This window comes from Erigeron canadensis, chromosome 1 (assembly GCF_010389155.1).
Source record: "Erigeron canadensis isolate Cc75 chromosome 1, C_canadensis_v1, whole genome shotgun sequence".
In the NCBI taxonomy this organism is placed as follows: Eukaryota; Viridiplantae; Streptophyta; class Magnoliopsida; order Asterales; family Asteraceae; genus Erigeron; species Erigeron canadensis.
The window spans coordinates 25,146,178-25,168,066 of NC_057761.1; the positions used below are offsets into that span (position 1 = coordinate 25,146,178).

Genomic DNA, 21,889 nt, shown 5'->3' on the forward strand with positions numbered 1-21,889 from the left:
TCCAGTTCTTAAAACACATTTTTCCAGCCTTAGAGCCGCCCCTTCCTCTCCATGATCGATCCTTATGCGATTTCTTGTGTTTTCGGGTGGATTAGTGATAAATCAGTGTACATAATCGATCCGGCTATCTTCCAACTAGGTATAGCTCGAAATCTTTGATGAATATCATTCATTTTCATCCTTATAACTCGTTCATACCTGGATCTATTGATTAATGGTTGATTGCAATCGTTTTGTGGTTAGATTTGACGATTTCGGGTCAATCGATGAATGCTATTGCAATCATTTAGTATATAGATGTTTACTACATGTATGAAATCATTGTTAATTTCATTTTAATGTTCAAATATGACTAATATAGGGTTCACACCTGGTCTTGAGGTTTGATTTGGATTTGGTTGCGTTTGTGAGTCGATTTAGGTCATTTCGGGTGTCAAAACAATTGTGAAATGTGTGTAGTGAATCCATGAATCAATACATGATTTCATAGTGTCAATTGAATCATATTTTGGTTATATATGAACTGTAGGTGTCATGGTTAATTTCCATGGATGTTTGATGGTTGAGATCTTTTGTAAAACAAAGAGTTCATAAGGTCTGAAAATTCAGTCATATTGCAAAAATTGTATCTCCTTTATAATAATGAGTTAGGAGATGAACCTTACATTTCTGGAAAGCTCTTTGAGTCCTATACATTTGTTAAGAACTGAGTTTTCTCTCATTTGGTCGTCTTGTATACCAAAAGTAGTCTACAAATCTGAAAGTAGTCAAAACATGAAAATAGTCTACAAAAAGAGTCAAGTAGTCTACAAGTGAGTCAAGTAGTCTACAGAAAGGTATAGTAGTCTACAATAGATGAAAGTAGTCAACAGAGACTATTATACGACACATATATAGACTATAGGCCAGTTTAGCTTCATTCATGCTCGTTGATTGGTCCTATGTTTATTATAGGTAGTCGGGAATATTTGCTTTGCACGGTAGCTCTGGTTATCGTTGTGTGCACTTTTATGAGGTAAGATACACTACTTTGACACGCTGAGGGTTCAACAAAAACATGGTTTTCATATAATAACTTCCCAATTGATATCTTGTTTACTTATGGTTAATCGGGATTACATGGGAGGTGATATGGGCTATGTATATGCACATTGAAGCCTGAAATGCTACCCAAAGATATGTGACGTTATGATATGATGTGAAATGATATGAAATGCTTTGAGTTGTTATGAAATACGATATGTACTGAACTATGTTATGCAATGATATGAGACGTAATGATATGCTTTGAAATGCTATGTAATGTCTTGAGATGAATTGAAATTTGATATATGTTGATGATATGTGAAATGTGCATGATTACATGGCTTGTTCATCTGGTTCACTGGACTTATTAAGTTGCCATGACACGTGCACGTTTAAGGGCTCAAACGTAACAGATGAATATGTGATGATGTTTAGGTAACGTGGACACCTAAACTATATGTGATCTAAATCGAGCTCGTAAATGATGTGAGAAGTGTTAAGTTTAACCCGTACTTGCCCTTGCCCGGTGGGTGCATATATGTAGTTGCTTGGGTGGCTCCTTGCAACACAATTACGTGGTTTGAGTATCTCCGGGTGGCGTGATTACCCATCAATGTCTTTGAACATACGGACTACTCCTGGATTGGCTTGTCATTCCTTAATGACATTGATGGAACGCCGTAAGGCTTATCCATCCAGTCGGGTGTGAGGTTCCCTGTTAGGTCTTATGACTGCCTACACACAAACTTACACCTTATATGTGATGAGTGACTTATGTCACGCATAATGTAAGTGACTTATGTCACACTATACGATGATGCTTATATGTTATGTGATGTAAAAGATGACTAGGCACATCTAGGATGGTTCATCTTATTATGATGATGTTTAATGTGATGATATGTTATGTGAGATGTAATGTATGATGTATTTGTGCCTTAACGATTCAAAAGACTTTTCTATAAAGTTTTAAATGGTCAAAAAATTTTATTAATGATGTGTTATCTTACTTAGATAATTCGTTAGCTAACACTTGCTCTTTTAAAATGTGTTGTGCCCTCAGGTCCAACAATAGTGAGCAGGTAGATGTGAGAAGATGTAAGACATGGGTAGATGATCTTGAAGCTGGCTGTAGTTTACCCATAGTGGCTGCTCCTTTAGAGCTTTGCATTATGTTATGATTGTTTATGATTTGTAATGTCTACTGTGAGCGGTTGTTTAATGTTGGGCAACCGATTGATTTCAATTTAGACTTGTTTTGATGATATGGCTAGTAACACTAATTAATAAATGAACCAAACAGGTTTGTTGGTTTGGTCCTTTAAAGTTTAATTCCGCTTTTCTTTGACGCCGTTAGGCAAAAGTTTTTGGAAATCCATATTTTTAAACGACGGGTGTTACAGATAGCTATATGGCGTCGGAGGGGGAAAAAACGGGAGGAGGAGATGACATGGATGGTCCATAGTCAACAGCGACAGAACGAGATGAAGTTCGTCATCAAGCAACACGATCACCTCACCGAGCCGATGTTGGAGATGTTTTTGGCACAGGAACGCGCCATTTGTGAGAAATACGGATGGCCGATGCCTTAGTTTATGTTGTTTAAGTTGTATGTTTTAGTTGTTTTATGTGTTTGAATAAAAGATTATGTGTTTTAGTTGTGTTTTAAGTTGTATTTTTAATTTATTAAATTAAAAATTTAGTTATTATTAGATTAAAAATAAATAGAATGTAAATTAAATAGAAAATGATGGAAGAGGAGGGGAGGGGTGATGAGACATTCCTAGCATTAGCGAGCGAGGAGGAGAAAAACTGGGAGGGGAGGGGTAGTGAGGCGCTCCCCCCACCCTAATAGTCGTGCCTAGCACCACATTGTCTCTATCATAACCATCGCCGCATTATACGGGTACAGCTAGTAGAACAAAAGTAATGAAAGGATGAAAGTTGATTTTTTAGACTTTACATAGCTGGTAATCTTATTGGGTTAGCCGGTTAAGGCCCCTTTTTTTCATTATATTATTTATCAGATCCATCTAGGCCCATTCTCTTAACCACCGTCGTTAACCTTCGTCCGTCAGCCCACCGTCATCCACCACCGTCATCATGTCTACTTACCTCCGACGCAAAGTTTCAATCGAAGGAAATGATGAAGATAAATCAGACGTTGGGAGCGATGAAACGACGCCGTATGACGGAAATGTTACAGAAGATCAGGATCCATTCGCCGGCGGGAAAGTTCGTCGGAAAGCATCAATGGGGAGAAGCTTTAAAGGTGATTATATTGATGTTAGGTCCAAGCCATATCTCATGAAAATCTTGGAAAAACAAGGTAATTTTTGAAAATTGTATATATATATATATATGATGATGATTTTGTATCTGTATAGTAGTTTTTTTCAATTAAACTAAAGAAATCATGCAATTGAGGTGTTTTTTAGGAGTTGCTACTTAGTTTACATGACATAGTTAAAGAAATAGATATGCGAGTATTTGATTTAGTATAGAATTAGGAGGTGATCGATATTAGTTTGCCAATTAGAATGAAGCAGGGTTGATCAGCTACACTCAACATATGTGGTTTGTCCAAAGCTTCCCAGGGTCTCCTACAAGAGTTCTTTTCCTGCATAAGTAATTATATCTTTGTTTAACTTACCAAGTATTACCTGTAGGATATTTTGTGACTTTAATTTGGTTTAGTTTTTTGCCATTCCTGTTGATCTAGTATAATAAATCACTTACTCCAACTTGCTTGACTAAAGTTTGGAATTTTGATGCCAAAGTTTTGAATGAAACTTGAACTTTGAAGACATTTTTTACCTGTGTCGCTGCCACACATGGAGCGTCCTTATTATTATCTTTAGCATGATAGGTTTTTTGAATAATTTAGATTAGAGATGGCAATCAGACAGATAGTGTTGAAAACTTGCTAAAATGGAAATTGGTTAAATGACACACAAAGGATATACGTAATGCATAAAGCATCCTCTAATTCACTTTTTAAAAAAATAGATTATTACTGAGATAAATTTAATTTTGTGATCATTATTTTTAGCAATTAAGTTTAAAAAAGCGTATCCATTTTTTTCATTGGTTTGATGTATCTTACAAAAACCTCTTTTCCTAAATGCAAGTCCTTTTTTCCTTTGCAGGTGACAGAGGAGTCATCTTTGCTGATAAAGTTCTGAAGTTTACAGGTTCAGGAAAGATGAAACGGAGAATTCTGCTAATTACTAATATTGCCATCTATATTATTGATCCTGAAGCTTGTGCACTTAAAAGGCGGATTAAGCTTGCTGCAGTTGAGAAGCTTTGTTTGAGTGAATTAAGCGATAATTTCTTAGCAGTTATCGTCTCAACCGAGTATGACCTTCTCATGGCTACTACTAGGAAGACTGAGATTGTAAGTATGCTAGTGGAATCTATGAAGAGCACATCAAACTATGAGTTGGAAGTTCACTTGTCTAACAGGTAATATAAATACCGTCTGATGTGTAGAAGTTGCTTGTTGTTTTTGTAATTCTTTCTGTATTTTGTCATATTAGCGAAGACTGATGAAATTTCTTTTTAGAGTATGTGTATGGTATACATACAAGTTTCTGCTAATTCCATCAGAATAGTCATTGTTCAGTTTTGGAGGAATTAATTGATAATTTTTTACTCAATTTGGTATGTAAATATAACAATATTCGCTTATTTAGCTCTTGTATAATTGATACTTTTGCAGTTTCGAGTATCATGCTACTTCTGACCGAGTAAAAGAAATTAAGTTTGAGGAGGTTAAAGGTAAACAAACCTAATCCTTTTACCGTACTTTTGTTATTTTGAAGCTTCCGTATATGTTCTTTGAAGTTGGCAAAATGAGTGGTTTGGGTAATAGGTCAAATCCTGTAACTTTTAAATGCTGGACAAAATGGATTTGGTAAGCTCGGCTGGGTTGACCCGCCAACACTTTTTTTAACTTTTGATTTTTCTAATGAAAAAGTAACGTTTGAATATGCTTAAAGAACTACAGTATATTATCACAGTAAGAATAAATATTTTAGTCGAATAAGGCAAATTAGTACACTTGCAAGTTACAACTGACCCATTCTTTTGGCTGCATATTATGATTTTAATGTAAACTGCAATCCATATCAACTCATTAAATTGCCACATCATATATTCTTAAATTTCGTATCTTCTGCACTAAAAGCTTATAATCTTCACTTAAATTTCAGGTGGAATTAAAACGAGAATTGTGAACAAGTAAAGAACTGCTCATCCTGTTATTACTTTTTATTGTCCGTAAGCAATTCATACTTGATGTTGGGTGTAAAGGCACTTCAATTCTTTTACTGTTGATCTTAGTAACTAGTAAGCAAGACATTCTTGAAACTCTATTTACGTTTGTTGTTATGTGCTAGTGGTTTCCTGTGCAACGTTTAATATTTAGAAGCAATTGAACATAATTTCGTGTTATTATGGAGCCTAAATTCATCTATCTACCTGCTTACAAACTTGTGGATACAACCAAACTCCATTTACCTTTTTTGTTCGTTTATTCTTTATTAATATCGTGGGTAGCACAAAATTTGATATTATCAGAATAAATTTAGTTTAGGCGGTGAAAAATTTGTGTTATCAGAAAAAATTTAGTTCTAATCTATGGACAATTGCCTTTTTAAAATAATTTAGGACATTATGAACATTTGAATACCAACTACACAAATCATGAGTTGTAAAGCCTGTTTGAACTGTTTCATTCTAATTCTTTGTAATATTTTATCATTTATCAACGAATGCAAACCCAACTGGCATGTGAATATATATGGTTATACACATAGGTGTTGCAGCAAAGTTTACACTAATCAAATTATAGGGATAGACAAAGCTTTAGCTGTAACTTTCATTATCAAACCACCACGTGACTGAAAAATAACAAAAGAAAAAACACTATTATGTTATGGCACCAAATTTCTTATTAACTAAAAATCTGGGTGCAGCAGTAAAACGTTCTACGTATGTGTTATTTGGTTTGTATGGTTAACAATAGACTTTTTAGAAGACATGCAGTTTAAAAAAAAGACTTTATAGGAGACGCTGTTCATCAGCTCGAATGCTCTCCATCAATGTAACCACCTCTGCCATTTTAGGTCGCTGTTCTGGTGACTTCGCCACACATTGCATCCCTATCTGTAGCATCTCAACCATCTCTTCTTCTATATTTGGATACCTCAAAAGCTCCACATCAAAAACCTCTGCAGTCCATTCTTCCTGAACCACTGACTGCACCCATCTCACCAAGTGGACTGTGTCATTGCTACAGGTTGCATGTGTAGGTGACTTGCCAGTGAGAAGCTCAAGAAGTAAAACTCCAAAAGAGTAGACATCAGATGCTTGGTATACCTTCTTAGTGTCCGCTATTTCTGGTGCTTGGTATCCACCACTCTTCATCACCTGTGCCAACGTCGGATTCATTATGGCTGCCAGGCCCAGATCACTAACACAGCCATAATGTTGTTGGTTGAGGAAGGTGTTTGAGGCTTTGATGTTTCCATGAACAAGCTTCCTACTATCTTGTGTGTGAATATGAGTTATACCTCTTGCTGCTCCTATGGCTATCCTCAAACGGCTATCCCAATCTAATGGAGTCCTGTCCGCACCTCTATTTGCTGCAAAAACAGTCTGTCAACACATTGAACTTAAAAGTAGAATAAATAAGGAATGGTGAAATGGACAGGTCTGTAGTAACTTGACCAGCAGACTTTCTTTCTTGTCCAACTTATTATCATGTTTTTTGTAGTTACAACAATCATTGTGTGAATTTATAAATAAGATCAATGTACGAATTTGCATGCTTTAAAACTAGATGTCTAGTCGATTTCCTCATTTGACCCATTGCCTCATTTTTTAAACCAGTTTGAGATGTTACATTACCTAAATCAACTCGCCTTTTTATTGATATCAAAAGAACGACTTACCGTGCAACATTGAAGAAACACTCCCTTGGTTGAAGTAATCATACACCATCAACTTTTCGTCTTTGGAGTAGTAATACGCCCTTAAAGGAACCACATTTTCATGTACCGTCTTTCCAACAATCTCCATTTGTTGCTCAAACTCTCGTCTAGTTACATTTATACCCAGCAATCTCTTCACCACAACTGCACTTGATTCCTCCAAGGCTGCTTTATAAGTTATGCCAAAAGTTCCTTTACCAAGCACCTCTGCAGAAGCCCTTAACAGATCCTCCAAGTTAAAAGCAAGACTACTCCCCTCAAAGAAAACAAGACTTCCATTCCCATTCTCATTCCCATTTTCACTTGTTGATTTGAGTTTCTCTATACCCTTTACTTTCTTTTCTTTCCTAACCGACCTCTGCACATTTTGCTTTCTGCCTTCTTTCTTTGAAACCCAGAAAACCATTAGCAATGTAAGTAATCCCAACACAAACACACAACTTCCTATCACTATCCCAAGAATAGCAGAATGACCAAGTTTTGACTTCTTTGACGCTCCGCTACTATAATATGAAACAGTCGGGAGCATTAGACCTTGAGGAACAAGATTATTTCCTAGAAAAGCCGAGCTAGGAAATCTCATAAGAGACTGAGGCACGGTTCCAGTGAAATTGTTGTTAGACAAATCAAGAACTTGTAAACTCGCGCTACTAAAATCTGGAATTTCACCAGAAAGTGAGTTATTCGCAAGACTCAAAACAGTGAGGTGAGTCAAACTCGAAATGGAAGGATCAATGCTTCCATTAAAACGATTGTGGGACAAATTAAGAACAGACAGATTGTTCCAAAAAGATAAATTCGTAGGTAATGGACCATAAAACCCATTGCATTGTAAATGTAAGGATGTTAAGTTTTTCAAATTGTAGAAATCAGACGGAAAAAGACCCGATAATCCATTAGACCTCAAACTCAATATCTGAAGATTCGATAACCGAGAAAGAGTATTCAAAGGTAAAGATCCTTCAAGACTTAAAGCAGGCAAACGCACAGCTATGACCGATGTACGATTATGATTACAAGTTACACCAGTCCAGTTACTACAAGCAGAAGTGTTGATATCCCAGTTAATGAAGGGAGAATGCGGGATATTTTCAATGAATTCGAGTAAAAGTTTCTTATCTTGTATCGGTTCGGTGTTGCCTAATGAGAAAATAGCCCCAAAAAACAACATTACAATAAAAACCAAATTATTCTTCATTCTCATCATCTCCAGATCTCTTCCAAAATCTACATGAAAAACTTTAACATTACATTACATATAAGCAAAAAAACTCAACTTAAATGTATTTAATCAACGGTAATGACTGTGAGCTAATAAATTAAAATGCACTTCCTGTAACATAATAAACTTATATAATACATATATATATAATGCTATATGATAAGAAATACAAAAACGTATATCTAATTGGATGTTACTGCGGTGTCTCGAATGCTGACTACTAACCACTAACGCTAAGAAAATATATAAATATATATATAATAATGGCGATGAACCTGAAGAAGAATGTATACAAATTAATGGAAGTTAGTTTGAAGAAAGTAACCCTAATTAATTAAAGGAAAAACATCTACCTTTTATTATTGATTATACATATAGATACAGATTTAGATATGTTGCTGTATATAGAATACAATCTAAAAAGGAAAGGAAATCTACAACATATATGTTGAGCTATATCAGAATTTAACTCAACCCTGATAGGACGGTAAAAAATAAAATATAAATCCAAAATCGAAACAGTTAAAAAAAGTAAAGTTACCAAAAGTTAATGTATGAATCGGTGTGTAATAAATTGTTCATCAAAACAAACAGGCATTAATAATGTCAATGTATGTAAATATAGAGAGAAGAATAATAAAACCGTACCCAATCCCGTCGGGTGATATGTAGACAGTCTTACCCCTAACTGAGACGGACGGAGGGAACACTTTGGTCCGTCTCCATAGGTAAAAGGATAAAAGGTGTTTAGTGAGAGTGTGAAAGAGTTACAGTGAGAGGATGGAAGAAAGATTGGGTGTGGAATTGAGAGAGAAATGATGGAGAGTGAGTTTTAAGACTACGTATGAGTGAGGTTTTTGGGTCTGAGAAAGATGGCGGGATATAAGGAAGAAGGGCACATGGGAATGAGGGAGGTTGAGTGTTGATTAAGAACCCTTTTTCTCTTTATGAACCCCCCAGCTCCTTTTCTTTACTCAAAGTGCTCATTTTTTCTTTAAATTTTTTTAAATCTAAATAAATGTTATACTTATACACATTGATTAATTAATGACATATTTATTGTTCTTATTTAATAAAGAGAGTTTCAAATTGTACCGGGTTGACGGATTTGATGATTTTTCGTTTTTAAACGTGCTTTTCGCATGAATTTTATGCCGCGATTCGACAGTGGAAAGTCTAACATACGTTGTCTTAACTGAGTTTATGTTAGAGAACTCTCTCGGAGTAGAAATGTTTATTTCAAATACCTAATGAAGAAAAACTCTTGACTAATCCGCCTGAAGAAACAACGATTAATAGAGGCAAACTATTATCTCGTTCAAGATTCGAACCTTGAGTTACCAGACCCAAACCCCTTCATTGACCTTGCCAATGATGTTTCACCTCACATAGAATATGTAACCAATGATGTTTCACCTCACATAGAATATGTAACCAAATATGGTTTTTGAATTATCTTATCTATTGCATTTTTGTTTGTGTCAAATTGTTTATATTATGATATCAAGATAAAACAAATTGTTAAATATGTAAAATTAAATTTAAAATGTGTTGGTAAAATCAAATTAATAGAATATCATTCCAAAAGATTGAACACATATATTCTATTTGATCTTTCTTAATACTCGTATTTTTTTTTAGACAATATTTGTTTATATTTTTTGATCTGACATTTGCTGTTTATTATCGCTTTTAGATATTTTTTGATTTAAGTCGAGATATCACAACGTACAACAGTTCTTACTTAAAAATGGACATTATAACTACAAACCAACTTTTGATTGATTAAATAAATAAATAAATAAATAACAAATTACATGCATACTTTACCATTTATTTTTATTTTTTTTATTAAAAACAATGTATCAATTTATTGAAAAAAAATGAATTTTTAAACTCAGAATTTTAAAACTGAATATATTGATGAAAAAGTAATGTTTTAATATTCATGATCTAATTAAAAGATAAAGTTTGGGATACAAATAAATAAAAATCGATATTAATTACCTGTTAATACAATTAAAACGAAAGAATTGTTAATTTTAAAAGTTGTTATCTTTTATATATTTTTAATTATTTGAAATTTTCCATTTATATTTTAAAATATGCAAATTATAAATATTTTATTTATATTTTTTAATAAGCTATTGTAGTTAAGTCTCCCAATAAAAATATATAAAACTAAATGTTGATAATTAAATCAAATTAATCGAAATGTTGTAATGACTTTAATTTTTAAGTATATTTGATTAATTAATAGACATTATGTTATAAAGTATTAACTATTTTAAATTGATAATGGAAAATAAGAAAATATTAATTAATTTAGACATGTATTTATTTAATTAAGTTTAAAAAATTAAAAATTGTAATTGGTCAATAGCTATTAGGTCACTATGATTAGTCATTGTCTCATAACATATATTGAAATATTTCTTTATAACAAACCTAAAATATTAATTAAATATAAGTTCTTTAACACGTGAACATTTATCAAAGTGGCTTAATATCATCCTAAAACAATCAAACATTTTTGGGTTGAGCTTCCTTATGTTAGTATTCCATGGATGGTCAAGTAAATAGTTAAAAAAAAACAAACAAGGTCACTTACAATAAGGTTTTTGTTTTCCAAAGTTATTTTGGGATATTGAATAGAGCAAACAAGATGGGGTGTGATTGGATAGATGGTGTAATTGTTGGCGTTGTAATCATCTTTATATTATACTTTGTTTGTTGTTAGCTCTTTATTACTTTTGATTCATAAATAATACCCCATCCCATCTTTACTTAAAAAAGAAAAAATAGTTCAAAAATGATCATACAAACTCTTTTGAAATAATGCATACAATTGAATTTAAGCTAATAAGAGATTGTGGGAAGCTTTGCTTCAGCTTTGATGTTAATCATTAACAAAAGATATCATATACTTATATTATTACAGTTGTTAGTTTAGTATGTTAACATCTAATCTAAATAATAAGTACTGTAAAACATAAAACAAATGGGTAACAGTGACGTTAAACGTTACACATCAGCAATATGTATTCTATTGAAGATTTGTATATCACCAAATCAGAGTGGCGCAGCGGAAGCGTGGTGGGCCCATAACCCACAGGTCCCAGGATCGAAACCTGGCTCTGATAATTAGAGTGGCTTCCGCCTGTTTTTTTTTCTTTCTTCTATTTATCCTTTCGTAAAACGGCGTCGTTCCTTCAAAACAACCACCCACGATATATCGGCTTACAGCTAAACACAAACAAAAAGAATACATCTCATGAAAAATCTAAACTTCATTAATTAAAAAAAAGAGAAAAAGGAGAAAACGAGAAAAAGATAAGAACAGAAAAATACGTATAAGCCCTAAATCGGCTGAAAATATCGCGAGAAAATCAACACCATTTTCCAGGAATCTGCAAGTGTTATTCATCAATCAAAGATTTGTAAGCATCTCCTTCCTATATCTCGTTATTTTCTCCCCCGTCAGTTTCTCTTCCATCCAAAAATATATACTGAATACACTCTATACGTTCTGCAAATAATCAAAGTTATTTTACTTATATAATAAAACTTAAATCCTAATTTTTTTTAACAAGATTAGGAATTTACTTGATACAGGTTAATTATAATTACATGGCCAATGTAATTGTAAGATAAAAAGTAGTAAATTGAAACGTAAACTTTGCATCTAAAAATCAAGTATAAGAATCATCCTAAATAGTATGTGACTCTTAGATTTTTATGATATATATTTTCAATATACACTATATTTATCAATCTTATAATTATAATAAGTGTGATCTAAGTGTTTATAATAATTATAATTATAGGATCAATTAAACAACAAAATGAAGAAAACATACAATTTTTGGAAGCTAAATTGAATCTATAGTTTATAATATTTAATTTCTAGTTTTTGGCTATACACCACCACATGTGTGTTTTATTGTGTTGTACAGTACAACCCTGTAAATCACATTTAGTGGTCTATTGTAAAAAACGGGTGGTGTACAGATCACTTCCCGAATTTAGGAAGGCCAGCGTAAACCCAACCCATTAATTGACGTGTTAGTCATGTTAACCCGTTTACAACTCTGAAACGAAATCCGCAACAGATGAGCCTGATTTGGTTTTACTTTGAAGTAGTTATGAGAATCGTGTTTGATTACTAGTAATTGCGTAGATGAAAGTTACAGTCGGATGGTTTTTCTTATAGCATATTTATTTAAAGAGCGTGTCGATTTATAATGAAGTATATAGGCATGTGATCAGCTGCAAGAAATGGAAAATCTAAAGGAACTTTTTGTTCTGTTTCATCAGTCCAAGAAAGGAGTCCCGTATATATCTGTTTTTTACATGATCATAGTCTATGTAGTCCTATATAACATGTACTCGCTAAAAAGAACCAGTAAGATAGTGGAAATAGTTAAATTCCATTATCATGAGCCAAAAGCAGCTTTCTTTTTATTGTCTACTTGAGTCGAGTTGTTTAAGCACTCAATGAAATAGATTTGTAAGTGTTGGTCTTTGGTTTATTTTCTAATTGCTTACTAACGAGAACAAAATGCGCGTGTTTCTGCTCATTTTTGCAGCAGGATCGAATGCTGGGTATATCATTTACATGAGTAAGTCTCTGCCTTTTTTTTTTTTTTATTTCTTGATCCATTGTTTAGTATTAGCATTGTTAGATCCATGTAGTCCCACGATATCTAAGATACGTAATCACAAATTGAATCAAATCCATATATAAGATCTTTATTATTTCTATCTATGTGTGAATTGTAATTTTTATACAAATGATTTCTTGCAAACCATGTGACATGAACCAAACTCACTTTTCATGACAGTGGTTCGAGAGAAAGATGTTTGTTGGGAATATGCCGAGAAACTAGACGGAAACAAGGTTAAATGCAAGTTCTGTCTTAGAGTTTTGAATGGTGGCATAAGTAGATTAAAGCATCATCTCTCTAGACTTCCAAGTAAAGGTGTAAATCCATGTAGCAAAGTTAAGGATGATGTCACTGATAGGGTTCGGGCCATAATAGCATCAAAGGATGACAGTAAAGAAGTTCCTTTAACAAAGATGCGAAAAAGAGATGAACCTAGATCACCCATTAGTATGCCTACAACTAGAAGTCTTGTAACCCATGAAATTTCATCTCCAATTACTAGGTTTTTTCCCGATGTTACCCTAAACACCCCTTCTCATGCAAGTGATCAAGAAGATGCAGAAAGAAGTGTAGCTCTTTTCTTTTTCGAGAACAAATTGGATTTCAGTGTTACACGATCTTCATCATACCAACAGATGATTGATTCAGTCTCGAAATGTGGTAACGGGTTTGATGGGCCCACACCTGAAACTCTTAAAAACAAGTGGTTGGAGATCATCAAGTCTGAAGTCAACTTACAGTGTAAAGAAAGCGAGAAAGAATGGTCAACAACGGGTTGCACAATAATTGTTGAAACGTGGACTGATAACAAGTCTAGAGCTTTGATCAACTTCCTTATTTCATCACCATCCAGCACGTTTTTCCACAAATCAGTAGATGCGTCTTCTTATTTTAAAAGCACAAAGTTTCTTGCTGATTTGTTTGATTCTGTAATTCAAGATTTTGGTCCTGATAATATCGTGCAGATAATTTTGGATAATACTCTCAATTGTACAAGTATAGTGAATCATATTTCAGAAACTTATGGGACCATCTTTGTCTCCCCGTGTGCTTCACAATGTCTGAATGCAATTCTGAAAGAGTTTTCAAACATTGATTGGGTGAATCGATGCATATTGCAAGCACAAGTGATTTCAAAGTTCATATACAACCAGTCGTCACTTCTTGATATGATGAAAAAGTTCACTGCAGGTGAAGATATCATCAAAACCGGCATCACAAAATACGTTTCTCACTTCTTATCATTGCGATCAATGTTGAAGCAACGGTCAAGATTGAAACACATGTTTAACAGCCCCGAATTCACCAATAACCCTGCTTATGCAAATAAATCACAGGGCATGACGTGCATTGGCTTACTTGATGATAACGAGTTTTGGAGGACAGTTGAAGAATGTGTTGCGGTTTCTGAACCATTTCTAAAGGTAATGAGGGAGGTTTCGAGTGGAAAACCGGCAGTTGGTTTGATTTATGAGTTGATGACCAAAGCCAAGGAGTCTATTAGGACATATTATATCATGGATGATATTAAGTGTAAGATCTTCTTTGATATTGTGGACCAGAAATGGCAGAGTCATCTTCATTCACCCTTACATTCTGCAGCTGCTTTCTTGAATCCAGTTATTCAGTATAATCCAGAGACCAAGTTTCTTGGATCGATCAAAGAAGACTTTTATAGGGTTTTAGAGAAACTGCTCCCAACTCCTGAACTAAGACGAGATATTACCAACCAAATTTTGTTGTTCACGAGGGCAAGTGGAATGTTTGGCTGCAGTCTTTCTAAGGAGGCGATCGATGCTGTCTTGCCTGGTAAGTATTGTTGGTATTAGTCTGAAAGTAATGATTAGATTTTTATACTCAACGCCTGCTTTTTCTTTCCTAACTTAGTTCTATTTGTTTCATTGTCTGATTGTTTAGAAAGATTGTTTGTTCTTTGATATGCTCTAGAGGTAACAAGATGGAGGGTTGGGGAAAATGAAACGGGTCATTCTAGGAAAGTTCATGTCAGTTGACCTGCAAACGCTTTTAAATAAATGTCTGGCTTTTTGTTTGAAACTAGCATTTCTGCAAAAAAAAACAAAAGAAACCAAACTTTAATAAAATGTTGTTTCTTATCAAACATAGTATTTTTTTTTGCACTTTTTAAAGCATACTTGATTTTTAAAAACAAGAAGATGTGGTTTGAAAAGTCAATTGCTCAAACTCTGTTCTTGAGATTCTAAATTTCGAAAAATTTGTGGGATATGACATTCCTATTCCGCTTGTTCCATGACAACCGTTACTTTTAAGTCAGTAAAATTGTGGATTTTTATGAAAAGATCAGAAAAGATATTCAAACTATGCGCTGGTCATTCACGGTGTTTACACCTTTTTCTTTGAATTTTTACTCATTCTATCTGTTATAATAAATACTCACTATGGTTAACTGATTGGATGTATCAATATGTGATTCAAAAGGAATTTGGTGGGAACAATATGGTGACGCAGCTCCAACATTACAACGAGTTGCTATGAGAATACTGAGCCAGGTTTGCAGCACTACTCCGCTCAAGAAACACTGGAGTACATTTCAGGAAATCCACTCAGAGAAACGGAATAAGATCAATAAGGAAACTTTGAATGATATTGCCTTCATTCATTACAATCTAAAGCTAGCAAGATCCAAAAAGTCGGTGTCAACAGATACTGATCCGATACAACTAGATGACATCGATATGACTTCGCCATGGGCTGAAGAGACCGAGAATTCTAGCCCGACTCAGTGGCTTGATCGATTTGGCCCCTCTCTTGAATGTAATGACTTGAACACCCGACAGTTTAGTAATTCTATATTTGGTCCTAATGACCATTTGTTTAATCTTTGATGTTTATCATGTACATGTTAGCCACATGTAAAGTTTGATTAAATTATAGATTCTGATTCTTATATAAAGTATACATTTTAGACCAGCTTATCTTGTGTGAAAAATAGAGTGGTTTGTTGTTAAATGGGCATCAAGTAACAACGCTAAGAACGTGTTACATTCAACTGATAAACCAACAAATTCATAAAATTCATGCGTTTACATCTTAATAGAGAACAAATTATTATTTTTAGCTCTAGAGACATGGTTTGGTGAGGATGTTGTCAACCAAAAACCATCACTGATTTTCTGATAGTTACTAAGGAAATCACGTATTGTGTTATAATTAGACTGCGATTTTAAGCTAACCATCTGATGCGAAATTGTCTTCTCGCTAGCATTGACGATTTGTCACATGTAACTGATCTTCCAAAAGTGATGATATGATGTCGAATTACCAAAACAAATGTGTATCTAAGAGCCGTAGAAGAGCTTCTAGTATCAAAAAGCACCAAAATATTGTACATTAATCAATTTTATATCATTGTATTTATAATTAGATAACTGATAACTTTACCTGTCAAGTTTTGGAAAAGTAGTCTAATGGTGTAATTACTCATCTGGAAAATGTTATTTCGAATTCTAGACATTATAAAAATAAAAATAAAAATAAAAAATGAGAGAGATAAGTAAGAAGATTAACAAAAAGAGTATTTTTTGAGAAAAAAAATTAAAAACTAAGATTTCTCATTTGACAAAAACATATTGACCTACGATGTAGTCCGATATTACATATTGTCGTAAATTGTATATTGACATGTGATCGAGTTCATGTACAATAATTTTTTAGTTTGTTCAGTTATGTTTTGTTGAAATTAAAATTGAGCATTTAACCATAAAAAAAGGCCATTGATTGGAAAAAACAAAAAAGAAAAAGATGCCATCGATTTCCGCTGCCAGGACTTGAACCTGGGACATCCATGCTAGAAGGAGCCGAGACAATATAAAGATAATAAGTGATTGTGCTACACCGGATTTCTTGATACTTTTTCCAACCAATATTATTTATAACACAAATAGAAGGACAGATTTCATTAAAACCTTTTGCAACCGATTACTATATACATAATTTTTAAACGCGCCCCGTATCTCGACCACCATTTTTAGTCATTTGACCAGGCACATTTTGCAGCGACCCTCGCTGCAATAACCCTCGCCACGTCAGCTTTCCACTCACTGCTTTAAATGTTTGACCCGACCGTTACTCCACTTATTGCAGCGAGGGTCGCTGCAATAAGTTTACCCCGACGCCTTTTTAAAACCGATCCACCCATCATCTATTCCATCCTTTTCAGATTACACTTCCTCCACCCTTCAAATTATAACATTCTTTTACACTTTTTCTTCCTCCACCCATCTATTGCAGTACCGCCGCCAGCCACCACCGTCGACCGCCAGCCACCACCGTGCAGTACCGCTAGTCTTCTCTTCCTCCACCATCTATTGCATTACCGCCGCCAGCCACCACCGTCCACCGCCAGCCACCACCGTGCAGTACCGCCCACCGCCGCCGCCGTCTACCGCCAGTGTCGGGATTATCCTCCCCCAGCCTTCTCTTCCTCCACCATCTATTGTATTACCGCCGCCAGCCACCACCGTCCACCGCCAGCCACCACCGTGCAGTACCGCCCGCCGCCGCCGTCGTCCACCCTCACCGCAGTACCGCTAGTATCGGGATTATCCTCCCCCAAATTCCGGTCGGTCGTCTTCCCCAAATTTTCAAGCCATTTCAAATTGTGGTATGTATTTTATGTTTTTCCCAATATCCAAAACCATTATTTTTTAGTATCTAGACCATTACTAATTTTTGCAGTGACCCTCGCTGCAAAAAGTGAAAAAATTTGGGCCTTTCAAATTGTGGTATGTATTTTATGCTTTTCCCAATATCCAAACCAGTATTTTTTGGTATCTAGACCATTACTAATTTTTGCAGCGACCCTCGCTGCAAAAAGTGAAAAAATTCGGGCCTCCATGGTATGTTAGTATAGTTTTTGTACATATATCAGTTTTGTTAATTTGTTAGAATTATTAGTTGTTTATAGGATTTTAATAGGTTTGTTAGTATATTGGTATGTTATTATTAGTTTTGTTAGTTTGTTAATTAGTTAGTTTTGTTAGAATATTGGTATGTTAGTTTTGTTAGAATATTGGTATGTTAGTATAGTTTTTGTATATTTATTAGTTTTGTTAGTTTTGTTAGAATATTGGTATGTTAGTATAGTTTTTGTATATTTATTAGTTTTGTTAGTATAGTTAATTTGATTTATTGATAATTTAGTGATTTGTTAGGAGCCACGAATTTGTTTTGTTAGTGATTTGTTAGAATATATATCTTTAAATGCAAAATTAAGAAGATTAGAATTTGTTAAAAAATTGATTAAAATAAATAGGCAAGATTATGTAAAAATTTTGATTAAATAAACTACTTAAGACGTAATAAAATTTAGTTCAACAAAAATATACATAAAAATGAATTATAAAAATTAAGTTCAAAAGTATAAAAAACGTAATAAGATTTAGTTCAACAAAAATATACATAAAAATTAATTATAAAAATTAAGTTCAAAAGTATAAAAAATTAAGTTAAAAAGTTAATATATTGATTTGTTAGAATATTTTAGTCATTAGTGTTAGGTGTTTTACTTTTTGGTTAGAATATTGACAAAATAAAAATGACGTGGATTAAAATTTGTTAAAAAATTGATTAAAATAAATAGCCAAGATTATGTTAAAAATATATGTATTGAACTAAATATACAAAATTATTTAAAAAATTGAATTAAAAATTTTGATTAAATAAACTACCTTAGACGTATTAAAAATTACTATAAAGTTAAATTTAAAAGTATAAAAGTAAATTTATATTGTATAAACGGAGTTCTAAAAAGTATAAAGTTCAATTAAATTTGTGATAATTTTGTTATATGATTTGTATTTTGCAAAAAACGTATAATATGATTTGTATTTTGCAGTATAGATGGCGACTTACCATGGCGGTGATGGCGGCAATGAAGACCCACATCGACCATGGTGGAAGATTACATGGGGCTGCAAAGGCAGCGGCGGTAAGGAATTTGGTTTTTTTATAATTCATATTTTAATTTAATATTTTTTTACTAACTTGTCTTTTTAGAATTTGGTTCTTTATAATTCATATTTTAATTTAATATTTTTTTACTAACTTGTTTTTTTAATTTTTTCTAGCCCCTCGAAAGGGAAAGGGGAGGGGGCCATGTCAAAATTTAAATTTGGAGGCTGAGTTCGCGAAAAAGGGCCGCCTGTCGATCGACTTCGACACGAGCAACTTCAAAACGTGGCAGGCGATCGGCCCAAATTCTTCTATGTATAAGAGCCTCATTGGCACCTTGGTCCGCCACATCCCTCAGACATACGACTCCTGGGACCATGTGCCTGCTGAGAGAAAGGATTTTATCATCCCGACTCTAAACGTAAAATATTATTCATTTTTAACTTCTTCTTTGATGTTTGTATCAATTTTTAATTTCGCTAACTTTTACTTTTATAAATTGCAGACTCGGTTCAAATTGGACCACTTTATTCAGATTCCTAACCCCGAGGATCCTATCAGGCGGGGGTTTAGGCTGTGTGTTGATAGGGACTGCTCCGATCAGTATCGGCTCCGAAAGAGCCAGTTCAAGAGAGCCCACTTTTCCAAAAAGGGGGGCCTGGATGCAGTTCCCCAGTTGGAACAGGCTGTTCCTCCAGAGGGTATGTCACAGGAGGACTGAAGAGCTTTGTTGGGATATTACCAGAGGGAGGACCGGGTGAAGCAGTCGGCGAGAAACAACACGAACAGGGGCAAGCAAGTTCTTGCGGGGACCCATGGTCGTAAGTCTTACTCTCAGTACGTCCACCAGGAGAAGGTTAGTTATGAATTATATATGTATTAAATATATATACTTGTGTTTAAAAGTATAAATTAAAGAATGTATATGTCTTATGATAAATTGATGTGTTTACAGGTTGAAAAAAACAAGGACGTGGACTTGGTGGATTTGTTCGAGATTAAGCACAAGAAGAAGAAGGATAAACAATGGGAACACCCGATGGCTGAAGAAATACATGTATGTGTCTCTCTGTAGGATTTTATATTTTTAGTATTAAATGTTAATTAATCAACCTTATGTATAATGTAATGTTTTTTACAGTCTCAGCTCAAGAAGAAGAAGGAGGAGGCTGAACAGGACCCCGTTCCAACACCAGATCCTGACATTGTCATGGATGTACGGGGACCCCGGGCGGGGCATCGTCGAGGCATAGGGCGGGTCATCAGGCAGATGGGTACCGAGGCGTATGAGTATACGCATCTTACCCAGGGACAACCACGTGCATCATTCGACTTGAACAATGACCCACCTCAGCCTAGCCAGACGTCCTCCTTATTTGAGGAATTATTTAACTATTCTAGTTATGCACATGCTCCTTTTCCTCCTCAGCCGTCCCAGCAGTTGCCCACAGCCCCTCAATACTCAGGCGGATCGTATCATGTCAATTTAGATGATGATGATGATGAGAGCGATGGTGCTCATGATTAGTATTTTTTGGTTATAAACAATATATTTTTTACTGTATCAATTATGTTTGTGGTGTATATGTGTTTATCTTTTCGGATGTGCTGGTGATGATGGTCATAACAAACGAAAAAAACGTAAAAAAAATATGCCTAATCTATATAAATAATTACGTCAACTATTATTAGTAATATAATACGTCAACGATATCTAGTACTTATAAAAACAAAAACATCAAAGATAGCTATAGAATACGTCAACTATTATTAGTAATCATTATAACAAAATGTGGGAAAAAAATACATCAACGATATCTAGTACTTATAATAACTATTATTACATACGTTAAAAAGTTACAAACAAACAATTATACGATATAAATAAACTATTCAAGGATCTCATATCCCGTAGGTGCCTTATTAGCTTGAACGTGTCTGTGGTACTCAGCCAAACGGTCTCTGTACTTCGAATGTGTTGCCCAGGCCTGCGATGCAGGTTTATCATGTCCCCAAGCTGAGGTGTAAGGCATTGGGCAGTCCTTATCTAAAACAACTGTAACAAAATGTGTCAACCCCGATACCAGGGCAATGCATATCGGGTCATCTACGTATAGCTCGCCTGGCCCCTTCCAAAAAGGAAAACATGTGATGTTCTCCTCTAAACTTAAACAAATAATTATTACCCCCAACGCATTAGACAGAAGCATAGCGCAATATGGATTCATCATCCAGTAATCGTGTGGGCGACCATTCGGATAAGACATTGATAGCAAAGTGTGTATGTGTTTAGCGTCACCAGCGAATGCACCCTCATAGTATCCGCGCCTGGACTCATACTCCTCTAGCATAAGTTTGCGAATCCACTCGAATTTTTGCTCGTTTTCACCCAAAGCAACAGCCAGTGCCCGAAACCCACAGTTACCATCAGACTGTACATTTTTTTATATTTACAACGTATCTTTGAAAGAACTTAGGGAGCTGGCCTAGGTAATGATTCATGTCAAACGATGTTGACTCACTCGGGAAAAAGTTGTGTGTAAACGGTTCTGGTTTGTTCTGGGGATTTTGTGTATTCTGTGTAATGGGTGTCGAGAACAATTGATCAACAAAGCTATATGTTTCTTCTTGCGTTTGGGTATTCTGCTCTCCGAAATAACTTTGTGTGTCTGCGAAACGTGAATCGTTACCCACATACGAACTATGTCTGCCACTTTGTCCCCAGTATAGTTTGTTATAAGGTTCGCCAAAGGAATCTGTATTTCCCGGGATGTTAAACTCATAACCCACATACCCACTTTGCCTACCACTTTGACCCCATACTACTTTGTTGTATGGTTCGTCTACATTGTTTGGCACGTTCATTGATAGGCCCACATAATTACTTTGTCTCCCAATCTGACCCCATTCGGGCTGGCTTTCAGTTTCATTGAAGAAACGTGATGGTGTTTCCGCGAAAACAGAACTGGTGCCCACATAATCACTCTGTCTCCGACTTTCAGGTGATTGTGCTTGGCTTTCATTTTCATTGAAGAAACGTGATG

At 34.6% G+C, this 21,889-nt stretch overlaps 3 protein-coding genes and 1 non-coding gene across 5 annotated transcripts; 3 read left to right on the plus strand and 1 right to left on the minus strand.

Moving 5' to 3' along the window:
- The first annotated feature begins 3,013 nt into the window (after positions 1–3,013).
- Positions 3,014–5,510, plus strand: LOC122584750 (myosin heavy chain IB). Its single transcript, XM_043756805.1, has 4 exons — positions 3,014–3,355; positions 4,176–4,494; positions 4,751–4,809; positions 5,244–5,510. Exons 1-4 carry the CDS (start codon positions 3,130–3,132, stop codon positions 5,273–5,275), a joined length of 636 nt encoding a protein of 211 aa, XP_043612740.1. The 5' UTR covers positions 3,014–3,129; the 3' UTR covers positions 5,276–5,510.
- A 377-nt stretch (positions 5,511–5,887) lies between these two features.
- On the minus strand, positions 5,888–9,078 carry LOC122584784 (probable inactive receptor kinase At4g23740). Its single transcript, XM_043756843.1, has 3 exons — positions 8,896–9,078; positions 6,987–8,252; positions 5,888–6,677 (listed from the first exon to the last, which is right to left on the minus strand). The coding sequence occupies exons 2-3, from the start codon at positions 8,230–8,232 to the stop codon at positions 6,094–6,096; spliced, it is 1,830 nt and encodes a 609-aa protein (XP_043612778.1). The 5' UTR covers positions 8,233–8,252; positions 8,896–9,078; the 3' UTR covers positions 5,888–6,093.
- Positions 9,079–11,318: 2,240 nt separating this feature from the next.
- On the plus strand, positions 11,319–11,390 carry TRNAM-CAU. The gene has a single exon. It is a non-coding gene; the product is annotated as a tRNA-Met (tRNA).
- Positions 11,391–11,534: 144 nt separating this feature from the next.
- On the plus strand, positions 11,535–15,863 carry LOC122607087. Of its 2 annotated transcripts, none has more exons than XM_043780008.1 (4): positions 11,535–11,687; positions 12,837–12,869; positions 13,092–14,723; positions 15,372–15,863. In XM_043780008.1, the coding sequence occupies exons 2-4, from the start codon at positions 12,866–12,868 to the stop codon at positions 15,776–15,778; spliced, it is 2,043 nt and encodes a 680-aa protein (XP_043635943.1). In that variant the 5' UTR covers positions 11,535–11,687; positions 12,837–12,865; the 3' UTR covers positions 15,779–15,863. The 2 variants fall into 2 exon arrangements, with proteins under 2 accessions (XP_043635943.1, XP_043635948.1); XM_043780013.1 differs by having other exon boundaries at positions 12,840–12,869.
- The last annotated feature ends 6,026 nt before the right edge of the window (positions 15,864–21,889 follow it).